This window comes from Scomber japonicus, chromosome 19 (assembly GCF_027409825.1).
Source record: "Scomber japonicus isolate fScoJap1 chromosome 19, fScoJap1.pri, whole genome shotgun sequence".
Lineage (NCBI taxonomy): Eukaryota > Metazoa > Chordata > Actinopteri > Scombriformes > Scombridae > Scomber > Scomber japonicus.
In genome coordinates, this window is record NC_070596.1 from 700200 (window position 1) to 722125 (window position 21926).

The 21926-nt window shown below is 39.6% G+C and overlaps 1 protein-coding gene across 1 annotated transcript in view; it reads right to left on the bottom strand.

The window, feature by feature from the left end:
• Positions 1-21926, bottom strand: part of dcc (DCC netrin 1 receptor) — a 185217-nt gene that overhangs the window by 82074 nt on the left and 81217 nt on the right. The window contains exons 10-12 of the mRNA XM_053340503.1: positions 21251-21399; positions 20766-20904; positions 14643-14692 (exon numbers count right to left, since the gene is read on the bottom strand). Of these exons, the coding sequence (XP_053196478.1) occupies positions 14643-14692; positions 20766-20904; positions 21251-21399 (338 nt within the window). The remainder of the gene's footprint in view (positions 1-14642; positions 14693-20765; positions 20905-21250; positions 21400-21926) is intronic.

Here is a 21926-nt window from a genome sequence, read left to right on the forward strand (position 1 = left end):
TGATAATGAGATAAGACAGGGAGACTGAAAGCACACATAAGTAAGTTACTCTTATTGCCAAAGTCAGGGCAGAGAGAAGTGCTGTCTTTGGTGACAGAGAGATTTGCAGAAGTGTCTAGAAAGTGTGTCCACCCAGAACACGTGACACCTAAGGTAAATCCCACTGCGGTGCCAAGAATGCATAACAGGTCTCTCTCTTCTGACTCATTTCAAGAAGTACTCAACCAGCAGACACTGCTCTCACAAACACAGATCTCTCTCCATAGCCTTTATGACAGGACGAAAAAGCTGCATCATATGTTTAAACTGAAGATGGAGCTAGATTTCTATCTACTAACAGCTGGAGGAAGGTTAACACATAAGATGTGCGATCTGAGCTGATGAGGACCATTTTTCTGCATAACAAGCTACAGTAGAAGGTGCTCCTGCCGCGTGAATAGTATGTACCACTGCAGGGGGAAACCCTGATTTCCCAAAGCATTCCCGTTCAAGAGCCAGGCCCATAAATGCTGGCCTATCACTGGAAAGTATAGGATTAAGCTATCCAACTGCGAGGGTGCATCTCTGCACCATGGGAGTTGCCATGGCTTCCCTGATAGCAGCTATCAATGTCATGTGTGTCATGGAACCATGACATTCAGGGGCCACCATAATGACCGTTGAACTAGAAGGCATCCACTCCCAGTGGAGGATCATCTAGTGCATACAGAGAACCATAGCATGCACATCTTCTCATAAGGCACACAGATCCACCCTTGTTCTCCCAACAACAAAACAATATGTGTGGTATTTTAACATTGACCCATTTTGGGAGGGGTATGCATGTGACATCAGGCTCAGTTCTGTTTGCTTGTGACATAAACTGCTCTGATGGAGCACAGGTTCATCTGAGACCACAGCTGGAGGCTTCTGACCATTTCCAGCAGCCAAGCTGAATGAACACTTCCCACATGATTTATATACACTGCTGTTGTCATATTGTCTGTCAATACTACCGTATGTTTCTCTGTCAGCAGTGGGACAAAGTGTTTCAACACTTTGAGCACTGTGGACACCTCCAGGTAGTTTATGTGTAGAAATGGCCAGAGAAAGGTGGGAAACCTGTCAACAGAATGTGAGGGTTTTTACAATATGCCAGAACTGCCTGCAGGGAGGGAGTTATCATTAGGGCTGGGCCGATATGCTTTTGTGCCGATTCGATTCTCTAACGATTTTTGGGTCCCGATTCGATTTAAATTGCGATTCTTAATAAACAAGTATTGCGATTCGATTTTACCAAGTATTGCTATTTTATATTTCAATTATTGTGATTTTCTTTCCTTAAACAAGAACAGGTTGAACCAAACACTTGATAATACATCATAAGTCATATTTACAAAAAACAATACACACATCACATCAGTTTGTGAGATTTATTTTTAAAACTGTGCACTATGGAGTTAGATTTGTTTCATAATGTTGTGTGTGTGCAGATCGACAATCTGTGTGTAAATGTGTAATCTGTAAATATAAACACCTTCCACAAATACACAAAAAAGATTTGTATACTCACAAAAATATTTTGCAAATATAAAACGGATCTGCAAATACACAAACAAATTCCACAAATATAAAAAATGCATTAAATTAATTTTGTGAACTCAGTTTTTATTTGTGAATCGAAAAAACATTTGTGGATCTCAGTTCTACGCTTGTGGATTTGCTTTTTACACACACGGAGTTTTGAAACAAACTTTCCGCCGGTCCGAACGAAAATCCACTCGTATCACTCGGCTATTTTCGGATAGCAAGCGATCGCCTACTGGTGACGTCATTTCCGCATATCAAAGTAAGAGCACGCAGTCTTTCTATGAGCTTTTTAAAATGTTTATCAGCGATAAGTGACGTGCATTCATGGTTTCATGTTAATGTCATACAGTGATTATTAGTGTGTGTTTATTTGTTCTATGTATATTATCTAGCACACACTTTCATATACATTTCTGTTTGAGTATGAAAGGCACCAGGATGCTTGTGGGCAATGTTCAGACAATTTTTATCGTTAAACAATAATAATAAATAAATAAATAAACACAGCTATTCATAAAACAGAATGAATACAAATGCAAAATATATTATCATTATTATTATTATTTTTATTATTGTTTAACGATAAAAAATGTCTTTTAAATGCTGTGCTGAAAATGTCTAAATCTTAAACCCCATAATTTTCTACTGATTACACTAGTATTGAAAGGTTGTGAAGAGATGTCTGGATGTCAGTCACCAGCAGTCTACAGGGGCCCTCTTTACAGGTTGGATTGTTATGACTTCTGGTCTATTTACAATGCATCTTAATCATATTTGCAATGTATAAAATCCTGCACCCTGTTCGTTCTCCCAGCCCGCAACATGAATGCTTACACATAGACATTAGAACTACATTAGTAAGAGTCAGTACACTACTAATAAGATGTGAAGTGCGTTGTGACTTTTACCCATCTGAAAGAATAAATGTAAAAATATAAAGGATGAGGTGGCTGATAACTGCTTACTGAAGAAGCAGCCAAGCCACCGCTTTAGAGAGCTGAACATTGCCCACAGGCATCCTGGTGCCTTTCATACTCACACAGAAATGTATATGAAAGTGTGTGCTAGATAATATACATAGAACAAATAAACACACACTAATAATCACTGTATGACATTAACATGAAACCATGAATGCACGTCACTTATCGCTGATAAACATTTTAAAAAGCTCATAGAAAGACTGCGTGCTCTTACTTTGATATGCGGAAATGACGTCACCAGTAGGCGATCACTTGCTATCCGAAAATAGCCGAGTGATACGAGTGGATTTTCGTTCGGACCGGCGGAAAGTTTGTTTCAAAACTCCGTGTGTGTAAAAAGCAAATCCACAAGCGTAGAACTGAGATCCACAAATGTTTTTTCGATTCACAAATAAAAACTGAGTTCACAAAATTAATTTAATGCATTTTTTATATTTGTGGAATTTGTTTGTGTATTTGCAGATCCGTTTTATATTTGCAAAATATTTTTGTGAGTATACAAATCTTTTTTTTGTATTTGTGGAAGGTGTTTATATTTACAGATTACACATTTACACACAGATTGTCGATCTGCACACACACAACATTATGAAACAAATCTAACTCCATAGTGCACCTGCCCTCACAAAAACATTCTCATCTGCCAACATCTTACAATAAACTAAACTGCTACATTTAGCTGGTCTTTAGAAAAAAATAAATAAAATAAAATAAATAAAATTAATGAGAATCGATTAATATAAAAATCGTTTTTTTTTTTTGGCCCAGCCCTAGTTATAATGCATCTTTTGTGATGTATCAGCTTGAGGTAGAGACGGCTGAACCATCCCTGGACTTTTCTCATGTGAAGAAAAACGTGACTGGCTGACATCATGCCTAGTAGGTGCATCACAGATAGTGCCATTGCCACTCTGTAAGGCGTGATGCACGACAGCAGAGAGCTGAGCATGTCTAGCCTAGCTGGGGACAGTTTTGCCCTCATGATTCCCAGGTAGATTATTGTCTGGTAGGCTCCCAGGAGAGAGAGGTGTTTTACAAGCTCTACTGTGTGGAGCGCTGTGCTCTCTCTAAAAGATGGCATTACAATTAGGTTGACCAGGTAAAATAAGACTCTGATGTCTTTCCTGTGTAATGGCAGGGCTGTTTCAACACATCTGAAGAAAGTGCATGGAGCTAGAGAATAACCAAAGGGTAAATGGTTTTAATGATAATGCATTCCTCTGAAGGGGAAAAGCAGGAAATCCCAGTGCCTTAGGATATCAATGGATATGAACCAATCATTGGGACATACATACACCAGCACATTTTATGGTTAACGTATGAAAAGGTTTCTTCGTTACAGATTTGTTGAAAAAAGACAGGTCTCATTCCGCCTGTATTCTTCCCTCATTCTCCATGCCTGGGGGAACTCTAGAAATAGCTCCTTTTTCCAGAAGCTTTGACAATTCTGTCATCAGAGCAGCTATCTCTGTCTGAAATGACATGACAGTCTCCAATACTGTCAGGCCTTGCCAGTTTGGGGGCGGGTTTGGCTTGTGAACTGGAGAGCATAGCCCACTGGTATTAATATTTCCATCCATTCGTTCAGTTTCACACTGAGCAGTGCTCTGAAAGTGGGTGTGAAAACATCTGTGGAGCCTCTGTGGACATTTCTGACAACCAATGCAGTGCCCTCACCGCCGCCGCTGTGTGACTCAAGTGCTCGCTCATCACTGGCCATGGGAGGGCAGGGGCGAGAGACTCCGAGTCTGATTCATGGTATGGCGAAAAACCTCCACTAACTCACACTGATTGGTGGGAAGTGGAGAGACCGCAGAGAGGCAGAGAGTGTGCATGGACTCTTGTGCACACTTCAGACAAGAACTGATTCTTGCTCATCATAATGTGAGTGACAGGACTGCCTCAGCTACCAGCGTATGTATGTGCAGCAGAGGTAACGTATGTGGGGGAATTGTTTCTCAGTAGAAACAGTTATTAAATACTCAGTGTTAACAAAGGCAAACTGAATGTGAGGAAACTGATCTTTAGTGACAGGTGGGTGGTTTCAAAATTAATTGTTGTGTCCAGCAAAAAAAAAAAAAAGGTTCTCTGCATCCAGTCATTGGTGCTGCTGTTCACAAGGTGGCTCAGTGAACAGGTTGGACCAGATGTTGCCCCCTGGCAGCAAGACATCATGGAGCCGCAGTCACTGAAAAGGAGAAAGATAATGCAGTGCAGGAGTGGGCTGGGGTGAGCTGCAGCACTGGCTGCCACAGTTGGAAGTGTGTCTCCTCACTCCGTCCACTGTGGTGTGGAGGTGGGTGGAGGGATTGCAGAGAGCCACCAGTGCCCTAATCAGTCGGGGGTTGGAAAACACTGCATCAATGAAGGGTCAAGCATCTTAAATGCAAGGCCACACTGGGAAAACCCTGACACGATGATTCTGGGATATAGACATCTTGCTGTGTGAAGCTCTGAGTAGGTGAAGCCCGGGAGGTCTTGGAAAAGAGCCAGTGCTGGCAGGCCATGGCAGGGCGGGAGACAGCTGCGCATGTGAGGCTCCCCCCTCGCTGATAAACTTCAGATGTCCCCTTGGGGAGAGGGAAGAGCCAGGGGGACTGCCGACTATGAAGGGAGCTGAGTCATCGGAGTCCTGCCCAGCACCACGCACCCCTCCCAAGCCAGGTCAGTCGAAAATGCCAAGTGCTTCTTCAACTGCGTAGCGCACACTGTCAGTATAGCTGCCATCTCCATCAACATCCACTTCCAGCACTGCAAAGGCATCTGCTTGCCACGGTAGCTCCACAACAGTGAGGCGAGCACAAAGGTGAGACTGGGGGGGGGAAAGCGCTATCCTGATGTGCACTAGACTGAGGCCCATCTCACAGCGGGCATGGAGGTCAGATGGAGTGATAAAGCCAGTTTCACAGATGGTACTGTACAAAGGTGAGCGCTCCGGAGAGGCGCTGAGTTGAAAACATGTCTTCTTTCTTCAATTCCCTAACAGTTGACTGTATCTAACACTGAACAAGAAATGCAGAGCAGATCTCAAGTAAAGCTGGTCTTATGTTCTGGAGATGTGGACCTGAGAGGGGTTAATTGTGAGGACACAATGTATGAAAGGTATGAAAAAATACCTTCACGACTGTGCATGGGGATAAACCCAAAAGCAAGCACCCTTAGATTGTGAAATCTATAGGATAACAGAACAATACTGCTAATATTACTTCTACTAATGTTGATAATTATTACGTTTCATACTTCTACTGCTGTTACTGTTTACGTTAAACCAAACCTCAACGTTTTTCAGACCTCAAAGTTAATTTCATTGGCAATTACTTTAATTGACTTAACAAATGAAAGATACCAGCATTACCTTCTCCTATGATGCTGATGCAGGACATGTCACAGCACTGATACATTTCCATGAGGAAGTACAGTCATTATTATTGTATTTCTAGCTGTACTCTGACTATATATACCACTGCAGTCTTTCAGATCGATGGATGAAAAAAGGTTTAAAAGGAAAACAAAACTTTAAACTGAAACCGGAATTAATTCAGTGGGTTTCTCCTCTGTTTCAGTATGCAGAGCTGTAGTGAGAGCTGCATACAGAACACCTCATCCATCCTGTGACCCCCCCCCCCCCCCCCCACACACACACACACACACAGGGGCAGGTGAGTAAACACTCCCTGAATTCAATCTGTGATTGTTTGTTCATGTCCTCTGGGTGAGAGCTGCAATCACATCAACTGTGTGCATGTGTGCGTGTGTAAGTGCGTGCGTGCTTGGGTGTGTGCACAAGCTTGTGTGTGTGTTTGTGTGTGTTAATGTCCTCTGGGTAAGGAGCAATCACACGTAGGGCAGACTGTCTCTACTTGCTCTGCAATACAACATGCAACACCATGCTGCAACATGCACTGTGTGTGTTCATGTGTGTGTGTGTTCATGTGTGTGTGTGTTTTCAGAATATGGAGGTGTGTTTGAGCAGTTGGTTATTGCTGTTCTACAGAATAAATAAAAAAGTAAAAAAGAAAGGTATAACTAAATGTGAGTTCATTTATTGTGATGTACTGTCTGATATTAGTAAAGTATTGACAGATTAGATTCCCTCCAATAAATCAAAAACCTAAAGCACACCTCTGTTTTACTTTTTACCTTCTGATGTCTTTGGGGAAAAAAACCTGACACTCACCTGCTGACGTGCATACATGTTGCCATGGTAACCACATGATCTTGCATAATTATATCGATCACTCAAGGGTGAAATTTCCACTGGGGATGGGGGGCGATGAGGTTTCCCCTCTCATTTTAGAATCCTATTTCTGCCCACCCCCCCACCAACCACACACACACACACACACACACACTTGCCAATAGCTGCTAAAATCCATGCGACTGATTTGATACATTCACGTGGATTGCCCTACGTTATCACCGTGGTTACACATATCTTTATAAGCAGCAGCATGTGACTTGCAAGGTATTGTTGCCCTAGGACACACCTCATATGTTACATTTAGGATAACACACCCTGTAGTTTCTCACATCCATAACATACTAATTGTTAGCTTGGTCTGAGCTTGTATTGTGTTCACTTTGGACAAGTGGCAAAACTAAGTTTAGTCAAAAATGTTGTTTTGCAGACTGAAAAGCTGTTGATTTTTAAGTGTGCTGCTGATGAACATTATTCTCTTACAATACAGTAAGGAATAAAAAATAAAAAAACACAAAGGAAACGGACAAGTTATTCACAGCTGGACAAAAGTGAAAGTAATAGTGGGCGGTGGTGAAACAGCTCCATGATTACCTCAGAAAACAGAAAATAATGAGTGGTTTGCCAAATTGAATGTATTATATTGCATTTGCTATTGTAAAAGCAATATACTATGAGGATTGGTATACTGTAGTACATAATGTATACAGCTAGTATGTAGTATGGAAATAAGGTATGGTTTATGTTGATGGGGATTGTTCTACTTGTATATGGTAAAGGTACAAATACAACTTATTAATAAATACAATAAATAATTGTATCTTTAGCTATAAAATTAAATGTGTTTTTAAGTAGTATTAGTAGTGATAGTAAAGCCTTTCTTTATACTTTTAATGTATATGTGTATATAATGTGTATTTTTTGGACTACAATTACTGCAAACCATGATAGTCAATTTCATCATACTTATTTTCTATACTGATATAAATATATAGTATTATTCAATTTTAAATCTTAATAAATCCAATTTATGGTTAAATATTTTACTTAATGAATAATACAATAATCATATACAAATAGATATATTTTTTAAAAGGCAGTAAAAGATTGACATTCTGATGTAATTCAACTTTAGCATTACATTTTTGCCTGTTTGTTTAATGCTAAAAAATATAATCCTTGTGTTATCTTTGTTGCAGTAAAACAAAGTACACAACAGTATATATGTATCTCATATTATAGACAGAAATCAGAAAGGAGAAAAAAAAAGATGTGCTTTGAGTTTAAACTCATGACTTCCAGCTCACAGAACCCTCCCTGGTCCAATCAAAGCTCTCCTGTTTGCTGCTCTATCTAATTAGGAGTTGTGCTCCTGATGAGAGGGGCGGAGCTTCAGGTGATGTTGGAGGAGTAATGTTTGATTTGGAGAAGAAGACGGTTCAAGTATGAAACAGATCTGATGAACAACAACAAACCAATGATTATGTGTGTGTTTGTGAAGGTGTAATCATTGTGTTAGGACCACGCCTCCACACCACACATCACAGCTAGGGAATCTGACATGATTAAGTATAATTATTTGTTGTTGAATGACATCATCACAGGTGTGGGGCAGTCAGAACAGCTGCTATTGCAAGCACATATAATTGCGGAGAACTAAAGTGAATGAATAACTAGTTGACACAATGTAAGAATGACTAAATGAATGAATGAATCAAAGACAAAACAATAGATTTATTAAAAAAAAACAGAAAGTCTATCAAACCAACAAATACATTCACTCAGATTTTAAAGTCAAACTCAACGGAAACAAATTGTTGGTGTTTTGAATTGATTATTTGGTCAAAATTGAGCAAAAAGAAAACATGTCTGTATTTATTTGATTTTTCTGCAGTGATAGAGCATTTTTTGGTATTGGCTGACACTATCAGTACTGTAATTGGTCTAATGTCTGTCTGAGTGTATATCTAAAGATTTTTATAATATGACTTCATTTCCAAAGGCCTGACTCCTAGGCATTTAACAGCTAGGGAGCCAACGTCATTATCCATCATTGTAACTGTGATTTGAACCTTCTGTACATTACTCTGAATCATTGCAATTCACAACTTGACCCATGAAAAACAGTTAACCAGACCCCCTCCTTTCAGTAACGTGGGATACTTAGACATACCTAAAACAAGTAACCTTGAGTGGGATTCAATGCTAACACGAGCAAGCTACCTTGCTAGCTTACATGTTCTGAGTAGAATAAACCTAGCATGCAATAGCTTATACCACAAACAGCACATAATCAACTGTGGCCAACTGAAAAAAGGGGGGGAATCATGTATTAACCATAGACTGTAGAAAGATGGATGGAGTGATGTGTGATGTGTGATGTTGCATTTTTTTTTTATTTGGAGCCAGGACTTTGGAGCCTCGCTGAACATGCTCACAGCCAGGAAGCTAGCTTACTGGGAACACTGAACGGTGCACACATTGGGATAACGTTAGCTACTTAAGCTATATTATTTGCTATGCAAACATCAACTTTCATGAGATATTCAGTATGATGTTCTACAGTCAGTACCACGCCACAGAAACAGTCTCCTAGATACACCGCCTGTCACATGACAGTCAAACTTTGTGACTGACATGAAGCTTTGACACAAATATGTCCACAAATGTTTTTAGCCTCTTTTGAAAAGTTTGCACTATGGGTAGACTATCATTACAGTTCATATTTCCTTCCATTAAAAGTGGAAATCAGAAAAAGGAGATTATGTTACACCGCTATAGAACAGCATTTCACTACAATAATTGTATGTATAATACAAACAGCAGTTTTAATGTACACTACTGTGCAATATCAGTATTTCAGGTATACTAATACTTTCAGTTCAACTGTGCATTTTTTTTAATTCACTTTAAATCTGCAATATCAGACTCCAGTATATTATCATTCTGACAACACCAATAGCCCTCTTGTACATTATATTACTATTTTTTATTTCCAATTGTTTTTATTGCATGTGTATTATTATTAATTGTTCTTTATTGGCATTGTTATTATTTTTGCTATCCACTTTTCTGCTGTAACACTGTACATTTCACCATTGTGGGACAAATAAAGAATGATATTATCTGGAGGTAGGACTGCTCGATTATGGAAAAAATCATAATCACGATTATTTGGGTCAAAATTGAAATCACGATTATTAAAACATTTTTTTTTTTTAAACTTTAGAAACATGCTGATCATTTCCTGTCCATTCGGTTTAATTAATTTTCTCTCCCAGCAGCAGCCTTTAATCTGCCGCTTAACGCAACACACAGCAGAAAATGTGCAGAGATATTAGAGCTGAGCGAGTTACCATGACGATAGTTCACACATCACATCCTGGTTTTTAATAATTAGTCAGTAAACTCAGCATCGTCTGACGCAGGCTGGAAACTGTTTATTTACAGTTAAAACATTTCACTGTGTGTTTCAGCTTCTGTCAAACTAACGGAGCTGCCGCAGCTTCCGGTCTAGGCTTTTCAAAATAAAACCTTTGTTATTGAGCACTATCTCATTATTATTATTAAAAATCCTTTCCCCTCGATTTTATTAGTTTTGAGATCGTTTGGCCCCTAAATCGTAATCACGATCAAATTTCGATTAATTGAGCAGCGTTATCTGGAAGCTCATCCTGCTAGCTTCTTTAGACATGTTTAAATGCACCTAGGAATGAATTCTTTTGCTTGTGGGAAGCTAGATGGAGAACCTTGTGAACACTTTCAAACTTTATCTGGATTCTCAGGAGACAGGAGTCCTTGTATACATGTTTTCATGTTTTCATTGTGAAACAGCAGGATGTTTCCAAAAGGCCAGAATGAACTATGGCTTGTACAAGCCTCATATGGAGAGTTCATAACAGAGTTTTCAATGAATTCTTCATTGAAAACTTCATTTCATGTAATCAGAAGTCAAATGAACAGTTCACACTGAGCTCAGCTTGACCCTTCACTGCTGCTTCTTTTAATAATAGTTTGAATGAATCTAACACATTTGACTCCTGCAGAGACTCACTGTGAGGTTCTGTTACTCCAAAGGCAAACGGCAAACCTTCCCAAAAAAAAAATCTTAGACAAGTAATGGAGCTGAAATGTAAAATTCATGGTTTTCTGGATGTTGACAGAATCCCCGTCTTGATACTCTCTTTGAAAGCCAGTGATACGATGACCCTGACTGGACTCATGAGAATTCTGGGGTAAAAAAAACATAGATACTATGAACTCTGACTGTGTGTGTTCAATCAAGCATTCAGCATACACACACGCACACACACACACACACTCTGACAGTAACGCTCCACTGACTGGAGAAAAGTTGAGAAAATGTCAGATTTGTGTAAAAAGTTGGTTTTACAGCAGAAGCCTGACAAGAGCAGACAGATTCACATTTTCTCCTTCAGCAACAAGCTGCAGGAAAACTGACTGAGGCTGGACCCACACACACACACACACACACACACACACACACACACACACACACACACACACACACACTCACATACTGTGTTTATGTACAGTATGTGGCTATTAAGGAGTAAGCACAATGCTGTAGGAGTAAAGCACAATTAGTTTTTAGATGTTTCTCTATTCCCCTTTAATTACTGTTACTATGTTTACTTTATTCACCAGAACTGAACTGTCCACCCACATGTTACTGTTTAACAATGCTAACTGCAGCCTGGTAACAAAGAATCTTTTAAAGAGTTGGCTGTTACACCCACATGAGGCACTCTTCTCACTGCAGCTCACTATCCACCTGTAGACTCTTCAAAAAGGAGAAGATCACATCAACTCTCTACGTATTCTACACTCACATAATAATCCATTCTGTTTACTCACTTCTCACAACAACGTACTATATATATATATGCATTATTTAACTAGCTCCACTCTGTGCTTCCGTGCCTTAAAGTGATGCTGACACTCGCTGATACTCAAACAACATTTCAAGAACCCCTGCTTCCACTCCAGCATCCACCTGTAGCCTTCCCTGCTTTAAAAAGACGAGTCATCATCACCGCTTCCCACTCCTTCCTGTGTGCTCTCTGACTGAAAAAAGTTAGAGCTGAGATGCCAATTATAAAACACAGCACAATATTCAATATTCTAAACCGTTGCAATGCAGAAGAGATGGGACTTAAGACCTTTGCACATCAATGGTGACGTGAATAAATGGCACCAAATTGAGAATAATTCGGAGGCGACTTTCAATGTGCCTGACGCAATTTAGCAAATGAATGGAATCAATGTGAAGCGATGATGATCTGGTGCTTCTTTTACTTGATAAAAAGAAAGAAAGTTTGAAGATTTGTGCTTGAGGTCAACTAGAAGATGTTTAACAAAAGTCTGTGGTCTTCATCTACATCAGAGGTCAGAGGTCACACTACAGCCACTTCCTGCTTCAGTACATGTAAGCTCAGTATTCGCCTTGAATCTATATTAGCAGCAGCCCTCTTTTTAAACAGCGTGCGTCAGGAGGCTTTAAATGGTTGCGCAGCTCTGACATCACTGATTGATCAGCTGTGACCTGAGAGCCCATCGACAGACAAATATCAATCACATGCAGGAAAAAGAAGCGGGACAGAAAGTAAATGAGGTCAGCTCTCCGCAGACAGTCTGAACCTCCTCTTTATGGACATAAATTATGAGCTGAGTTTGGAAACATTCGTCATGGTCTCTGCTGCTGCTGCTGCTGCTGCTAGCTGTCTGAGCTGGAAGAGGAAACGTGATCAAACAGGTCATGTCCATGGAGGTACTAGAGGGGAATGATTGGATTTGAACTCCTCTCTTCCTTTAGACGCCTGTGAGAGTTTCTTACTTTCAAATGTCAGATTGATTTGACTTTTTACAGCTCTCAGGTCTACACTAAACTGTTAACTTATTTGGTGCTATGTGGCCTGGTATCCCTCAACCATCAAAGAAAAGACTGTAGATCAACACCAAAACAATAAAAGTGTCTCAATCTAACCAACAATCACTCACAGCTGTTTGTAGAATATGTATGTGTAGACATCAGCTGCAGGGTTACACACCTGTTACATCTGTAGCCTTTCATTCTGGCAGATGCAGCGTGCATTAAACCTGAATAGCTCTACTCCTGATTTGAAACAGAAAAATGCTGAAAAATTCTGAGCTGTTCCATACTGATTCTGTCTTCAGACACTGAGATCTTTTATAATATAGTGACCATCATTTTTCTCTTACCATAAACACATCTCCAAACTGCCATTTCCTGTGGATCATTAAGCAGTGGTGTGACCTGAAAACAGTGATGGAGGCATCCTGGTTGTTTCTAAAATAACTTGAATCATATTTTAATCTCAGTACATTCACATAGTAGATATTATTATAGTGCTTTACATTACTCTGAAGTACCATTATACTGTATATAATATATGTCATTATATATATTCAACAGTCTCCTCCAACTCTCAGAGGATGGCTGTAATGATGCGATGTGATAGGCTAGTTGGGTGCCAGCTTCTTTGGATTCTTTGGGTGTTTTGGGTTGTGTCCATGTACATGTACACATATATACATGTATACATATATACATACACACACACACACACACACACACACACACACACACACACACACACACACACACACATACACATACACATACACATACACACACACACACACACACACACACACACACACATACAAACACACACATATATATATATTAAGATGGCCCCTAACACACCTCATACCTGAAGTCACCTTACAGTTTATTATCTTTACAACAATAAATAACTCATATTTAAATGCATTGTGTCTAAGCTTACATGCTGGGTTAAGATGATATGTATGTATTCATGTCTTCTGTTGTATATTTAACAACTGCTGTGAGGTCAACTTCCATTTTCTGTTTCTCCTTTAGAGCACCTTGTAGAGGCCCCGACGCCTGTGTGTGTGTGTGTGTGTGTGTGTGTGTGTGTGTGTGTGTGTGTCAGGTGCCCTGTGTGTATCACTTTCTATATCATATTGAATATGTGTGAATAAACGGTGTGTGGAAGTGTCATAAATCAGTTTGGATAGTAAATAGAGGGAAATTAAATGAGCAGGGAATATGGGCCTAAATGAAATAAATAAATCAAATATATATAAATATATATTTGTGGATCACATCAATCAGTAAAATGAGGCCAGATCACAAGAGGGAAACTTTTGACTGATGGCAGTGTCACAGTTTAAATGTGTCAGAATCAGTCACTCTTCAGGGGTGGAAACCTGGAAAATGGGTTTAAACAAGAGTTTATGAAGGTGAATAAAAACTCATAATGTGTCCTGAGATCAGTCACAATCTTAAAAAGTCCTACAATGACAATAATAGTTTTGTTGAGGTAACTGTTGGCGATGCTGCAGTGTGTGTGTGTAGAGAGATATATGTATAGTGTGTGTAGAGAGATATATGTATAGTGTGTGTAGAGAGATATGTGTATAGTGTGTGTAGTGTGTGTGTAGAGGTGTGTGTAGTGGGTGTAGTGTGTGTGTAGAGAGATATGTGTATAGTGTGTGTAGTGTGTGTAGAGATGTGCATAGTGTGTGTAGTGTATGTAGTAGAGATGTGCATAGTGTGTGTAGTGTATATAGTAGAGATGTGCATAGTGTGTGTAGTGTATGTAGTAGAGATGTGCATAGTGTGTGTAGTGTATGTAGTAGAGATGTGCATAGTGTGTGTAGTGTATATAGTAGAGATGTGTATAGTGTGTATAGTGTGTGTAGAGATGTGTATAGTGTGTGTAGAGATTTGTATAGATAGTGTATAAGTGTGTGTGTATAGATGTGTGTAGTGTATGCAGAGATGTAGACAGAGAGAAAAGAAGGGAATAAAAAGAACTCACCCTGGACAGGACGACCTCTAAGGTGATGTTCTGAGGAGCAGCACTGGGCACTGCAGAGAGACACACACACACACACACACACACACACACACACACACAGAGCAGTTCTCACATTAGTCAAACACAGAGGAGAAAACAACACGTATAATTACAGTCCATTACAACACTATTAGTAAATGCTACAACATTCACACTGCACTTAACTCCTTTACATGTTGCTCTTCTAAACTTCTACATGATAATTAAAGGATCATTACTTCACTTTTCAAGCCTTTCTCTAATTTGCGCTTCTTTTAATGTGAAGTGCTAGATAATTCCACTTCTTCTGCTGTTTCCTTCCTCAAAAACTCATCAGATGAAATTACCAGGGAAGAAAAAAAACCTTGCTAAGCCAAAACAGTAGAGACTCACTATGAACACATTCAGTTAGCAGGTTCATAATCTATCCCACAGGAAGCACAATGACATTTTCTTAGTATGAGTCACTCCACTTAGACCAGACCAGTGCAGCTATTTGAAATTCTACATAGGTCAAAGGTCAAACTCAGCTTTAATGTGTAAATAACAGCCTGACATTACTATAATATTCTCTACAGTATTTCTCTTCTTCTGCATGTTGATATCACCTCCATAAATAAATCAGACAGTATCAGAGGTGACAGCGTTTCACTTGTGATGGAGCTACAGTGACAGTCTTTGTGCTAAGCTAAAGACAGGTTTGTATCTCTCAGAGGATGGAGACGTGGACACCTTGTAACAAATGATGTGATATTATTAGCTGTGGTGTGTTGGCTGGCTGATGCTGATGCTGAGCTCACTCTGCTTGTCACTGCTGTCAATCAATCAAGCTGCTGACATCAGCACAAACAGGAAGAAGACGGACCGATGATGTGACGGCTTCAAGTCTGAAAGATCTGACTGTGTCGTGACCGCAAAACAACAGCTGACACATGACAGGTGTCATTACACACACGCACGCACACACACGCACACACACACACACACACACACACACACACACACACACACATCTACAGCTCATCCCTCTGAACCATCAGCACATCAGTTTGATTCTGAAGTCACTTTTAGTTTCTTTACTTCTTGAATTTCTTAAAAAAATGTGACTTCAAATGATAAACAGTGTTATGAGAGCAGCACAGGAGAAAGTGATCCACAACATAGGAGAAGAAGAAGAAGAAGAAGAAGAAGAAGAAGAAGAAGAAGAATTAAGATGAAGGTGAAGAAAAGAAGAAGATGAGGATGAAGAAGGTAAAAAGGTAAAAAGAACATCAAGAAGAAGGAGAGGATAAAGAAGAAGAACAACAATAACAAGAAGACAAATGAGAAAAAACAACAAGAAGCTGGCGTGCAGGTGGTCGAGTGGTTAGAGTGCATGCCATATACACAGCCGACCCCGGTTCGAATCCCAGCCAGAGGTCCTTTGCTGCATGTCACACCCCCCTCTCTCTCCCATGTTTCCTGTCTGTCTACTGTTGAATAAAGGCATCTATGCCGAAAAAATCTTAAAAAAAACAAAAAAAAACAACAAGAAGATGGAGGTGAAGAAGAAGATGATGAAAAAGAAGAACAAGGAGAACAAGAATAAGTAGAAAAAGAAAAAGAACAACAAGAACAGGAAGGCAATGAAGTAGAAGAAGAAGGTGATGAAGATGATGAAGGTGAAGAAGATTAAGTCAAATAAGAGGAAGATGAAGATGAAGGTAAATGTGAAGAAGAAGAAAAAGATGAAGGTGAAAATTATGAAAAAAAGTAGATGAAGGCAAAGAAGAAAATGATGAAGGCGAAGAACAAGATGAAGAAGAAAAGACTAAAGACTGAAGAAAAGGAAGAAGAGAATGTTGTAGATAAAAACAAAAGATGTAAATGAAGAAAACAATATAAAAGTAGTAGTGAGTACAGGTGAAGACAAAGAAAGAACAATGGATAAAGGAGGAGAAGAGGAAAAAATGAACAAATGAAGAAGATGAAAACGAAGGAGAAAAATGAAAAATAGATGGTGAGAGTCCAGATGAAGGTGAAGAACAGGAGGAAGATGATGGAGGGGAGGATGAAGAGGCAGCAGAAGTGTGACAGTGTGCTGAATCACACACAAACTGAGAATCTAAGAACTCTGCGTCTGTCCAACCAACTGTCAGCAGCTTATCTATTGATTCAGCTGCTCTGTGTGTGTGTGTGTGTGTGTGTGTGTGTGTGTGTGTGTGTGTGTGTGTGTCAGTATTATTGTGGATTCAATTAGCCCACAAGTCATTGTTATCATGGAGACGCAGCTGGAAGCATCACAATAGAGCCTCTCTCCATCCGTGCGTGTGTTTCATTTCACATGGTTTTTATGGTGTGATAGCAGCTGGACAGATGCCTCCATTCTCTCTCACCGTCTATGTACGGAAGTTTATTAATGACAACGTTCACGTCCGAGCGCCGATTAGCAGCTGAGCGTTGAAGAGAGAGCTGAGGTTCCATTTTGAGGAGATATTAAAAAAGGCCTACCCACTCACCACCAAAACATCAGCCACAGGACTTCCAGCTGTGATCACTCCCTACATGATTGACAGATGTTCTATAACCAGGTGGAACAGTTGATAACAACATGTTTCAGTCACAAGCTGATGGAAAAATAGATTATTTGACCACTCAACTAATCTTGGGACTGGGATCATGTGACAATAACAAAGATTTTTGGGGACTTACAGATGGGCTTAAAAGAGTTCTCCACCAATTAAGCATTGCCTACCTATAACACTGTCTAACTCACTGTGGACTGTAAAATAATAATAATTTAAAAAAGCATTGCATTCCTATAATATTGTCAAACTCAGTATGGGCTGTAAAAAAATCAATGCAGCAGAAGCAGAAATATTGTCTTTTTTCCATTCTGTGCATTCTTTTATTTTACTCTTTTTTTTTAAGAAGAAAAAAAAACAATACAAAAAATATATATAATAGATGGAGAACACTGAGATTATGAGAAATGTGCAGGAGGAGCCAATGAAATCTATAAGAGCTTGTCAGGTGACTCTCCTTTTGTGAGACATACAACATAAAAACTAAAGAAATACAAATATATACAAAGGCTAAACAACTAAGGTTTTACAAGTGTAACAAGAAAAGTGAGTACATTTGAATCTAATTAAAACTTAGAAAAAGATAACAGTCTGACCTTGTGTTGTAATTATGGATTTTGGAAGTTGAAATAAAATAAATTCTTCACTTCACTAAAAACGTTGGCGGAGCTCTCCTTTAAACAAGACAACATACCAATAAACCTCTGAGTTAAATTAGCTTGTCAATCTGGACTGAACCCCTCTGTGCATGTTGCTAGGGTGATAGCAGCATGTGCACATCAAGTTTGGCATTAGAACAAAGACATGTGGAAGAAAACAATGTCCATTCTTCTTCTTTATATAAGGCATTTTTAATTCATGGATGTTTTCCCAGAGTGGGACAGAGTGGGAGGGAGACGAATGCTACTGCAGGAAAACCTTTTGTAGCCTCGAGGTGTTGACTTTGACTCCTGTGAAGTCATGATGTTTGACTCGAGTACAAACTGAGTAACATTTAGTGAACTTTTACCTCATGATTCAATTTGACTGACACTATTCAAATCATCATGGGACTTTAAAAAGGCAGATAAGTGGAAGTGGTACAAACAATCTAATGTGTGTCTGGTGATGTATAATACTTTACACATTAACTACAGTCACTCTGGTGACACTGCACAGTACTGAATAATGCTTCTAGTAGCTACCTGAGTATCTGCTGACACTTACATCCACTCTTGTATCTTATCTCTTAGTAAGAGCTAGATATCAAATGTCCAGCTATTTATATACCTAGAAAGAGCTGGAGTGGAAAACCTAGAGTGAACAGAGTAAAGTACGAGTAAAGTGTGTGTGTGTGTGTGTGTGTGTGTGTGTGTGTGTGTGTGTGTGTGTGTGTGTGTGTGAGCTCAGCTCAGCTCTGCTTTTCTGTTGACAGTTGTATCACCTGTTCAACGCTCTCATGTCTTCATCTTCATCATGTTCAATACAAGACTGTTATCATGAATGAACTTCTGCTGATTTCTCTCTCTGTTCTTTTCACACGAGAAACACTGTACTCTGTTTCTCTCACTTTCTCTGTCGTTGTGTGTGTGTGTGTGTGTGTGTGTGTGTGTGTGTGTGTGTGTGTGTGTGTGTTTGTGTGTGTGTGTGTGTGTCTGACTCCATTAGTGTGTCAGGCTGAGAGGCTAAAGTCTCCCTGCTTAATTAAAGGCCCCCAGCCCCCAAATGAATCTCCTGACATCAGGATAGAGAGAGAGAGAGAGAGAGAGAGAGAGAGAGAGAGAGAGGAGAGAGAGAGAGAGAGAGAGAGAGAGAGAGAGAGAGACAGAGAGACAGAGAGACAGAGAGAGCGTGTGTGTGTGTGTGTGTTACTGGAAAAAAAAGAAAGAAAAAAGGAATGAAGTGTGTGTCGCTGCTGGTCGGCTCCTCTCTACATTTTCTGCTCCTTCATCCAAACTAATGACCCCTCTCATGCACACACACACACACACACACACACACACACACACACACACACACAGTGGCAGGTAATAAGCCAGCACCTGGTCCAGCACTTCTCTGCTCTCTGCTCAACAGCTGAACAGCTACTAACTGGGACCAGTTCAAACCAGTCACACTGCTGACATCACACACACATTGGACATAATGTGTATTTGGAAATATCAGCATTATTTTTCACACCTTTTATTTAAGTTACTGTGAAATATTATGTGGACTATTATTTTGAAAATGATTACAACCTGAACTGAGTTTTTATTAAAATGTCAATAAAACACAAGAGCTAATAATGCCAGTGTAACTAATCAGACCTTGTATGAATACACACTCAGTGAAAATGTTTTAAACAAACAAGAGCTGTCAGGACGAGCTGCTCTTCACTTTCTCTTCAACTATTGAATCTCCTCCACTTGTAGTATTCAGTTCATTTTACCAGCTTTACAAGGTCCACTGACACTCTATCATTACTCTAAATGTGATGTAATGAAGGCCACGGCCTCCATTCACATCATGTCCTTCATATCTTGGGGGATGTGTGGCTCCTGTGAGCAGTTATCGTTTTTACAATTGATCTGATCACTGAGAACATTTATTTTGAAAAGCAAGCCCCAGCTCCAGTATTTTGTTTAATATCTTGTGGTGTATATGCCTTTAAATATATATGATGGGGTTGTTTGCATTATTGTGACATTAAAACATAAAAAAGACCTTTTTAACCCTTACATACTGTTCATATTCTGCATCCTCACATTATTTTACTCAATTATCAATTTGAGCCAGTCTAAGAATACACTCATAAAATGTGTCGATAACAAATTTTGAACCAGATGAATAAATGTGATACAACTTGATTCATGTTTCAGAGAGCAGAGAGAGTGTATTTTTTAGTTTTTACACCAAAAACAGCTCCTATCACACAATATCATGTCCTATTTGACCTAAGACATGAAAATATAACATAGCAATAATTATGGAAATGTATTTATAACTTTATGGAAGTGTGGGGTTTATTGTATAACCATTAGAGCCATCAGTCTTCACTGCTACATGATAAAAAGAAATCCTTATTAAAACTATGAACTATTCATTTCACTAAAACACATGGCAATAGATACAGGTCAAATTTGACCCGGAACTGCCTCAATGGACATTCTGCGCCACTTTAGGAAAAGTCATCACACTTCAGAGTAAAAGACATGTCGGTTCAAATTTGACCTGAACAGTATGTAAGGGTTGAGAAATGGGTCTGGAAATTATAGTGATATTATAACTGCAAGCCTCTTGGTTTGTCATATTTAACCAAACCAGACAAAACAACACATCCAACACTTCCAAATACACGAGGGAGTCACAACCTCAGTGTTGCTAAAATAGCACAGAGATCCATAAAAAAAACGTGACTTTATTGTTTGGACCTTCTAGTGCATCATGATGTCACTACTGAAGATAAACTGCCCCCCCCCCCCCCCCCCCCCCCCCGCCCCCAAAACAAAAAAAGAGTTCACAGCCAAGTTACCACAAATACCAGACTGGATAAACAAGAGAACATTGAGGTGAAGCTCACCGTCTGATTGCGTGGTGACGATGGCGGTGTCTGAGGCGGGGCCCGGTCCGTAGCGGTTGATGGCCAAAACCCGAACAGTGTACTCTGTGAACTTATTGAGTCCCTCCATCTTGTAGCTCTGCCCATTCACCTCCACACTCTGAACACAGACACAGATAAGAGGAGCGTGAACCATATGAAAACATTTAGGTTATCTTAAATTGCATCAAGCTGGAAAAAAAACATTTGGGTTGTTTTTAATCCCTTTTTTTAAAGTCTTATGACCTGTAAATAAAGTCTGACGTGTGTGTGCGTGTGTGTGTGTGTGTGTGTGTGTGTGTGTGTGTGTGTGTGTGTGTGCAGTGAGGGCTGATATCGCTGAGTCCAGCTGTGTGTGTTTGAACCTGACTGACTCTCAGAAAAGGCTGAGATTTGTAATGCAAATTGGATCTAAAGGTTAAATAAACTACACAGGCAGGTTGTGTTACATGTGTGATGGAGCTGACCTGTTCCTTGCCAGATGGGCTCTCGGTCCACAGCAGTCTGTAGCCCAGGACGGGGCCGTTGGGTTGGCTGGGAGGGTCCCAGCTCACCTGGGCCGAGGTCGGAGACAGAGACTCGGCTCGTAGAGACTCCACCCGGCTGGGAACCTGCACTGTAGAGACACACACCAGACAAAACATTACTAACACCCATCCAGTTTATAATGCATGCACACTGACTCTACACCAAAACAGTGAAATATTAATGCAGAGTAGTCTGGAGTGCAAAGGGATCTGTAAAAAAAAAAAAAAACAAAAAAGCATCTGACAGTCTCGTATATTGTAGATTGCAGAGAATATATTAGTTGAAAGTGAAATGTGAAACTTGATGTCTGAAAATGACTTTAAAAAAACTAAAGGAAGTGCACAATACTGGTTAGTACTGGTTCAGATCATACCTAACAAAAATGAGGTTTGACATTTAACTGTTAAACTAATGAAAGCATGATCTGACAGAGGCTTATTTCACTCAGAGATGTCTCAATCACAGCCACGTGCCACAAAATGTTACTTTTATTAGCTCAAACACATATTTAAAATGTCACATATTGCAAATCAACTCAGTAAATTAAGAGAATAAAAGCAGGATGTTTTTCGTGTCCTGGAAATTGTGCTAAGTGTGATTACTCTCAAGTTACAC